This window comes from Mirounga leonina, unplaced genomic scaffold, assembly GCF_011800145.1.
Source record: "Mirounga leonina isolate KUSES-001 unplaced genomic scaffold, KU_Mleo_1.0 Mir_106, whole genome shotgun sequence".
NCBI lineage: Eukaryota > Metazoa > Chordata > Mammalia > Carnivora > Phocidae > Mirounga > Mirounga leonina.
The window spans coordinates 5,906,409-5,915,139 of NW_023270232.1; the positions used below are offsets into that span (position 1 = coordinate 5,906,409).

The 8,731-nt window shown below is 61.4% G+C and overlaps 1 protein-coding gene across 4 annotated transcripts in view; it reads left to right on the forward strand.

Annotated features, from left to right (window-relative positions):
- Positions 1-8,237, forward strand: part of LOC118018360 (paladin-like) — a 70,347-nt gene extending 62,110 nt beyond the window's left edge. For all 4 annotated transcript variants that reach the window (XM_035016824.1, XM_035016816.1, XM_035016808.1 and 1 more), the window contains exons 19-20: positions 5,798-5,953; positions 7,447-8,237. In XM_035016824.1, the coding sequence (XP_034872715.1) occupies positions 5,798-5,953; positions 7,447-7,599 (309 nt within the window). In that variant the 3' untranslated portion in view covers positions 7,600-8,237. The remainder of the gene's footprint in view (positions 1-5,797; positions 5,954-7,446) is intronic.
- Positions 8,238-8,731: the final 494 nt, after the last annotated feature.

Below are 8,731 nucleotides of genomic sequence, written 5' to 3' on the forward strand. Positions count from 1 at the left end.
GAGCCTGACCTAGGGGTAAGCGACGTTCATGGAATGAATGGTGCACCGAGAAGCCCGTGGTGCCGGGTTTAGTCCATTCCTGCTTTGGAAGTCCTGAATAAAATGTGTTCTTTGGGGGCGCCTGGGTGGCTCAGTCGGTGAAGCATCTGCCTTCGGCTCAGGTCATGATCCCAGGGTCCTGGGATCGAGTCCCACATGGGGCTCTTTGCTCAGTGGGGAGCCTGCTTCTCCCTCTGTCCCTCCCCCTGCTCGTGCTCTCTCTCGCTCTCATGCTCTCTCTCAAATAAATAAAATCTTAAAAAAAGAATGTTTTCTTTGGAAAACTGATTACTTGTCTATGGGCCAAGGGCCATTTTCCTAGGTAGAGAAAGCTTCCTTGTGCTCGAGGCCCCAGGACAGGCCTGAGGGGAGTTTGCAGGGACTCACAGAAAAGCCCCTGGAAGCGGCTGACACTGCTTGGGGCCAGTGTCTGACGAGGAGTGGGTGGCACTGAGCTTTGAGAAGGATGATGGGGTCGGTGCTCTGGGACCTCGCCCCTTAGAGACTAGCCGTCTTTGAGCTCTGTCAGCTGCCTGCCCAGCTGGACAGCGAAGGCACCAGGCCTTCCATGCTCGTTCCTATTGAGTGGGTCAGGGAAAGGGCAGCAGGCAGACTCCAGTAATGGGGGTGTCGTCTGGCTTGGATTGACTCAGGCCCTGAGCCTGGCCTCGCTTTTTCTTGTTTCTCTCCTTGGGCTCTGTTTTCCCATGGCCTGGGCTGCGTCCAGCTCTCCATGCGACCCTGGCAGGTCAGTTCACCTCTTTGACCTCGGTCTCCCCTTCTGGAAAGCAGAAGCGTTGATCTAGGTAACCCCGGGCAGTCTGTGATGCAGGGCTTAATAAAAATGGGAGATAGAAGTATTCGTTGGTCCCCGATTCGGCAGACATTTCTCTTAGGATTCCTGAGTGCCAGGCACTGTGCTAGTTCTGGAGATACCTCATGAACAGCACAGGGAAGTTCCTGCCCTCATGGAACCCACACTCCAGGGAGGGAGACACACAAGGAACAAGACACAAGTCAAAGTCACGTTGTATCAGGTCGTGATACGTCTGTGGGGCTAGGGGGTTGCAGTTTTACATGGGGTCTGGCTCAAGAAGAGGCTTGATGAAAAGGTAGCGTTTGAACACAGACCTGAGGGGGGTGAGTGGGGGAGCCATGCCAACACCCAGACAGAGGGATATGGCAAGTGCAAAGGCCCTGGGGGGGGGGCTTCCTGGTATGTTTGAGGGGCAGGAGAGGAGGTCAGACGTTACGGGGGCAGGTGGGATGGGGCCTGCTCTGGGATCGCACAGATGATTACCCAGACGTCGGCTTCTACTCTGAGTGCCAGCGGGGGCCTGTGCAGCGGGTTGAGCAGAGGTGCCCACTTAAGGTTCTAGCAGGCTCACTCTGGGGCTGTGTTGGGACTAGGCCGCAGAAGTGGGGGTAGGGGGGGCCAGGGAGGCCAGTCAGCCGCTGTCACTGAGGTGAGGCGGCTTGGCCTGAGGTGGTAAGAGGTGAGCAGCAGCTGGGAGGATGCCCTGACTGGTTGGATGTGGGGCCGAGAAAGGGCGAAGTTAGGGAGGAAGGCCAGGTTTTGGCCTGAGCAGCAAGAAGGATAGACATTAAGATGCACAGACATGTGGACGGGCAGGTTTTGGGGGAGCTCAGGAGGTTCGCCTGGGACATATTTTGTGAGTTGGAGAAGCTGGATCGATAACCTACCTGGAGCCCTCAAGCACGGCAGCGTGCTTGGAGTCTCCATTCAGCATGGAGTTTGGATCCCCGGGGGTGGAGGCGTGCATGTGGGGTCCCCAGTGTCCCGTCTGGACTCTAGATTCCAGATGGCATTGGAAGCATGAGACTGGCTGAGAGGGCCTGGGGAGTCAGTGCTCACCCACCAGCTGGGTGACTACTGCATGCCTAGTCTGTGTCCTGACCCTGACATTCGGGGGGGGGGGCAGGGGGGGCAGGGAAGATGTAAACCTCATTCTAATCTGGTGCTTGCCCCCAGGCTTGTTTTCCAGACTGATCATTCCTTGGCGAGTAGAGGAGGCCGAGAAGGCGCTGGAGGCTGGAGCACTCAGAGCAGGCTTCAGGAGAGCAGGGGCTCGGCCTGGGCCTGGAGAGATGAGTGGAACAGGGCCAGGCCTGGTGGAGGGGAAGGCCCTTCCAGGCAGGAGGAAGGGAGGGGGTGGGTGGGGGCATGGTGGGGTCAAGGTATAGAGGCAAACATGAGGCAGGGTGTGGTTGAGCTTGATGATGGCGAAAGGGCCCAGGGTGGTCAGACAGCTGGGCGTTTGGAATTTGTGTCCCAGCTGGGAACTCTGACATTGGGCAGTTACTTGGCCTTACCCAGCCTCATCTGCAAAGTGGGTGTCCCTCTAGGAGACATTTTAGGATCTAACACTCCGCTCTGGATGTGACATGCTCAGCCTGGCATGTGGTGTGTGGTAGACCCTGGACATACCTGGGGAAGGGCATCAGCCCTGCCTTGGTGGGTCTCTTCCACGTGGCCCAGCAAAGGGAGGAGCTTCAAGGGGGCCACCGCTGGCAACACCGGGCCCACGTGGGTGCTGGCTGACCACTGGCCTGAGAGAGCTGAAGTGCCCAGCGCCCTGGCCACCTTTCTTAGGCCTCTTCTATTTTAGGGCTCAGTCCCAATGGATGAGGAAGCCTTGTCCAGCTTCACCACAGCTAATGACAGCCTGGCCTCCCAGGCCATTTAAAAACAGCTCCACTATTTTTATCAACAGGAGGAGGCTGGCCTATCCTCCTCCCCAGACAGTGCCCACATAGGCTGATTTTAAGGAAACCAGGGCCTTGATAGGAAGATGGGTCATTGTCTCAAATCACAGACTGTGATCGCGCAAGATGGGCCCATGGAACCTTCTGGGGGGGTGTCAGCTGTCACCTTTACTTGCGGTCTGAATTTAGGGATAATTCTACCCTACGTTGCCAGTAGGGCTCAGAAGGAATCACCCAACCTCACCACCCTGAATACTGCTCAGACGCAGTCCTCTCTGGTGTCTCTGGGAGCAGCAGGCCCCTGTCCCCGTGGGAGCGGGGGCTTGGAGAAGATAGGGCTGAGGTGACTGTGCCCGAGGGCCAGCCCCAGAACCGTGGGCTTTTCTTGCCCAAAGGATGTTTCCTGAGCACTCTAATTGAAAGTAGTTTAAAATGGTTCTTGTCTGGTGGAACTGTGGGTAAATTTCTCTCCTTCAAGAAGCTCCAGGGATGGAGACGGGGAAGGCAGTGGGAGGGATGGGGTGGGGAGTGCCCCGTGCCGGGCAGCATGGAATGATCCTCCTTCCGGAGAGCGGGGTGGTAGTGGTGGTGTATTGGCCGTACTTTGTCTCTAGGTAAAATCGTGTTTGTTTTTTTGTGTGTGTGTGTCTACTGCCTAATTTCTAAACAGAATTGCATTTTTTTTTTTTTTTTTTTTGAGTACCTGGTTGGTTGATCCTTAAAACAAGAGGCACCCTGCTCTCCCCTGCTCCAGTCAGCTCCTGCAGCAGCCCTGGGGCCATTTCCACCCTCACCTCCGCCAGAAGCCCTCGGTGGCCCCTTTGTCTGTAGGATCAGGGCCTGGCTGGCCTTCCACACCCTCTTCTGGGCCCCAGTCGCCCCCCACTGCCTCCCCCTCTGCGCCCTCTTCCGTGTCATCTACCTTGGATACACCTCACCCTCTGGCCCCTTTCCTCCCCTTCTTAGGGCACCTTTCTGCCCCCCAACCCACCTCAGATACCGCTGCCTCTTTGACGCCCTCCGTGGTCCGGCTGCCCCTCACCCTGTCTTGATCCCTTGGTCTGGCTGCTCTGCCGTTGCCCTCTCCCGCTGCCCCCGCCCACAAGGGTCACTGCAGGCGGGGCCCATGCACACATCACCCCCATGTTGTAGCTTTCTCTTCTGTGCTATGACTTGCTGTGGCCGTTCATGGTTTACAGGCGCTTCCTCGTACCTTACGTACCTGAGCAATCCTACCTCCAGAAACCTGGGAGCTGAGAGTTTCGATGGCAGCACTGAGCCCAGAGCCGTGTCTCGCAGGGAGTCAGGGCAGTGGGTATGGGCCCCTCGCCCATCCAGGGCCCCATCCTCTCTCCACCTCCCACCCCTGCCCCATCCCCAGTGCCCCAGAACTCCTTCCTACCGAGCACTCACTCGAGCCCGGGAAGGCTGTTAGCTGAGGCGGAAGTGAGAGGTGGGGGACCACAGGCCCTGCAGACGGGCCCACTCCAGCTCCTGGTTCTTGGGGCTATGGGTCATGTCGTGTCAGGGGCGTGGGCCCACCCTGGAGCCTTCCAGAGGAGACCCACTGGGCTGAGGTGTGCCGAGCAGGAAGGCTTTCAGCTGTGGCCCAGCTGTGGGGAGGCCGCCCTTCCTGGTTCCTGGGGGCCTGGGGCTGGCTGTGCCCTCCGAGGATGTTCCTGGCCCCTGAGGGGATGCCCCTGGGCTCTGTCTTCTTCCTGGTGCACAGAGAGCTGCTGTGGGTCCGGATGGACGCCTGGAGGGTGTGGGGTGAGGTGTGGCCTTCCCTCTCCTGGGCTTCCCCTCCAGGGCGGGCTGCACGTCCGTGGTGGGTCACAGGAGCAACTCAGGCATGGCGGGAAGGACACCGTGCCACAGGGAAGCTGACTCTGTGTGCCTTGGGGTGCCCACCGATGCCCACGCTGAGAAAGCCTCAAGAAGACCCCATTTAAGTCCCCTTCCTCCTAAGCATTAGCCTCCTGTGAGTCTTCTGTTCAGAGGTCACTCCTGCCCCTACACCTTCAGTGACTCCCCTGAGCTAAAGCCACGGGGCTCCACCCTGGCTGCAGAGAGTCCCCGGGGAGCTTCTCAGGATCGCGTAGGCCCGTGTCTCTCAGGCTCTGCTCTGATGGGTCTGGGCTGGGGCCCCGGCGTCCGCCTGCTAGGCTGGGAAGCTGGACTAGAGTAGAGCGTGGGCTTCCACAGTTGCCTGCCAGCCCAGTTCCCCTTCTTGTCCCTTCACACCCTCGATCCAGTCAGGCCAGCGCCTTCCGGGTCCCGCCTGCTGGGCACCGTCCACACCTCTGTGCCGCCCCATGGGCTGCTGGCTCTCTCCACCCCAACCCTGCCGGCCCGCACGGCCCAGCCACATCCCACGCTCTCTGGGAAGCCTATCTCCAGTCACGTGGCATGGCGGTTCCTTCTCCCCCTGGCACGTGGCCTGGTACCGTTCTTAGAAGGTGCTCAGGATGGCTTGTTAAAAGCACCAATACCCCCCGACCCAGTACACGCACCTCTTTCTCTCCTCAGCCTCTGTATCTTTCGTTGCCCCCAGCCGAAAGGCCCTGGTGGCCTTTCTAGGATCTATTCCAGCCTTGAGGAGGGTGGGGCCGGGGCCAGACGGCTGGATTCACCCCCTTCTGCCCCTGATCCGGAGCCATTTGAGAAATGGGCAAGGAGGTCCGTTAAGGACCAGTTGGGGTCAGAGGCCAAGATGCGGGTCCCCCTCCCAGGCAGAGACGCACTCACCTGCCTGGGAGCCACTGGAGGCCGCAGAGCCCAGGCCTCGGGGGCGGAGGGGAGGCCCTGCTGTGTCCACGGTCAGAACCCCGATGGCTTAGCCTTGCCGTCCGTTGGCTTCCCGTGGAGCCTGAGCCGGGGCCATGCCGTGGGCCTCGCTGTGCAAAACCCTCCCGTCCCAGCCCTGGTGCTGTGTGTCCGTGTGTGTCTGTGTGTCTGTGTGTGTGCTGTGTCCGTGCCTGGGGGTGGGGGGCGAGGCCCCGCTGGACTCTCACCCTCTGCCGTCCTCCAGGCAAAAGCGGCCAAATCGGAGCCGGAGGCCGGGAGGTTGCTGCTGCGGGGCCTGCAGTACCTGGAGCGCTACGTGTACCTGGTGCTCTTCAACGCTTACCTCCACCTGGAGAAGGCTGACTCCTGGCAGAGGCCCTTCAGCTCGTGGATGCGGCAGGTGAGAGGCCGCCCCACGTGGCCCCCGCGGGCCCGGCAGCAGGCTCCCCCGTGGGCAGAGCTGTCCTTTGGCTCTATGGGAAGCTTCCAGGATCAGGATTGTGTCTCGTTCAGCGTTGGGTGTCCGGCCCGGCGTCTGCACGTGGCCGGCCGTCGGGGGAAGTCGGAGGCATGAATCAGTGAGAAGGGGGGTGGTGTGGGGAACGGCACAGGGCAGTGTGCTAGGCCCGGCCCTGCTCTGGGCATCCCCAGGGCTGAGGTGACCTGCGTGCTTCGTGCCCATTCTTGTGTTCCCTCCTCCCCTGTGCCCTGCGTGGTGGCCTGGCCCCTGCCCCCTTCCAGCCGTGACCTTGGACAGGTGGGCCCTTCCCTCTAGCTGTCCTCAGCATGAAGGCGGAGATCGTCTTAATGCTGTCCCTGCCACCTGAGAACGTCGTGGTGGGGATGCCATGAGATACGTCTGGTGCCGTGCGCTAGGCCCTGTGTGAGCTGAAGACAGCCTTAAGGGTGGTCCTTCCGAGGATGAGTGTTGAGTCAGGGGACCCAGGGCCACATTGGGGCCATCCTCTTGAGCAGGCCTGGACTTGGCTTCCTCTTTGGACCCCTGGGTGGGATGGAGGTCGTGGGGAACCTAGGACACTTCTGCTTGGGTTCTGCTTGGAGAGTGGACATTGGGAGAACCAGGGGCTGGGCAGGAGCTTGAACCAGCTGAAACTAGGTGGTGCATGTTGGGGGTTGTCTAGAAGGGAGAGAGCTGTTCCAGTCAGGAGTGTGGGCTCCCGCCTCAGGGGCCCTCTGTCCCTCCCTCCTGCGGATGCGTGGAGGGTGGGGGTGAAGGTTGCCTCTGGTGAGTGGAGCCTGCATCCTCCCCATCTCCTAAGATGGTGGAGAGAGAGGGGGGCTGGTCACTGAATGGGTTGTGTCTCCCAGGCCCTGGGCCACAGGGTTGCATGGAGAACGTCCAAGGAGGCCCCCCCCTGCCCGCCTGAGGGGAGGCCTGTGACAGACCTGCCTGGTCTACGGCCGGAACACACAGCCACAGGGTTGCTTGCTGGCTCCCACACCCACACTGCCTTCTCTAGCCCTCCGTGGGGGCCCCGGCTGTAATGCCCATGAGCCACTGGGCCCGTGACCCCTCGTGTCTCAATGGGAACATCAGGGCTGCGTGGGCACAGGGGTACTTGGCTTCCTGCGCCGCTCTCCTCTTCCTTACTATCTGCTGGGTGCTTTCTGTGTTTCTGGAGCCCTCCAGCATCGTCCTGGGAAGTAGAGACAGTTGTCCCCATGATGAGGAAGCTGAAGCTCGTGGTAGTGAAAACGCAAACTTGCTCAGGTTGCTGAGCTGGTGGAAGGCAGCGCTGGGCCCCAGGCTCAGCTGTGTGATCTAGAGCCTGCCGAGGGGAGGAGGGCGTGGTGATGTGGAGGGGGCGGGTGGGCCTGGATGACAGCCTCTTTCCCTGGGACTACAGCCCCCAGCTCTGCTGTCTCCCCCAGGTGGCATCGAAGGCCGGAGTCTATGAGATCCTCAACCAGCTGGGCTTCCCCGAGCTCGAGAGCGGGCAGGACCAGCCCTTCTCCAGGCTGCGCTGCCGGTGGCAGGAGCAGAGCCGCTGGCCCGAGCCCTCCGCCGCTGGGGACTTCCTGTAGGATGGGCTCCCTGCCCCACCCCTGCCCCTGCCTGCCCCTGCCCCGGCCCCTACCCGCCTCCTCCTACGGAGCTCCATGCAGGCTGGGGATGCTCCAGGTGCTCTTCACGGGGAGTGGTGCCGAGGAACCCAGGCCCCCGGAGAGACTGGGGCGGGGTTGGGACCCTGTTTTAAAAAGAGCTTTTTATAGGACGAGTAGTGCACGGTTACACTTGTGAACAACAGGCGCGCGTGCCTTGCAGACCGCAGACGGCTTCCAGGGAGCTCGGTCCCCAAGTAGCCGAGCAGAGCTACTCGCTGCGGCCACGCGCACCCTCCTCGGCCACCTCACAGCGGTCCTGACAGCCTGGGGTGTGGAGCCGGTTTCCCGCTTGCTTTCTCTTTCTGCCCTCCCCGCTTGGCCTCTCCCCTATTGCTGCCTGAGCACTGCCCTGGGGCCCCCGGTCCCTGGGGAACAGACAGGGCTCTGGTGGATTTGTCACCTCAGTGGCAGCTTCACCCAGTTTCCTTGCCTCTCGTGCCCCATCTCCAACCTGGAGACCCCGAGAAGCGCAACGGCGTGGCCTGCTGGGTCTGGCGGAGGCTCTGCCTCTCCTTCCTTCCCCTCCCCCTCCCCTGGGGCTGGCGGGACTGTGGAGGTCCCCAACGAACTAGAAGGGAGGAGTCCCTCTCGGGAGGAAGGAGCTTCTAGAAGATGGATGCAGCCCTATGGAAGAGGCCTGCCCCATTTCCCAGGGAGCCAGGGCGGGCAGTGCTGAGGAAGCCCAGGCTCCCTGCAGCTGATCCTACCGCACTTTCCCCGCCCTGGCCACCCAGGTGGCCCCAGGTCCCCCTCCGCTGCAGCAGGAGCCCCGAGGACCGCTGGGGGGCCCTGAGTGAACAGCGGAGCATGCGAGTGGGCTAAGGGGGGTTCCAGGCCATCCTGGCTGAGGACCCCTGAGCTTCCCTCCAGAGGGAGCAGAGGGGCCGAGGGTTGAGGAGTGGGAGGCCTCAGGAGCAGCTCTGTCCCCACCGTGGGAAGGCTGCTGGAAGGGCCCGCCCTGTGGAGGTGAGTCGTGCAGCTCTTCCTCTGGGGACCACTGTCCGCCGAAGCCCCGGGGGCTGACCGGTGTGGAGGCTGCCCCCCTGGGCCT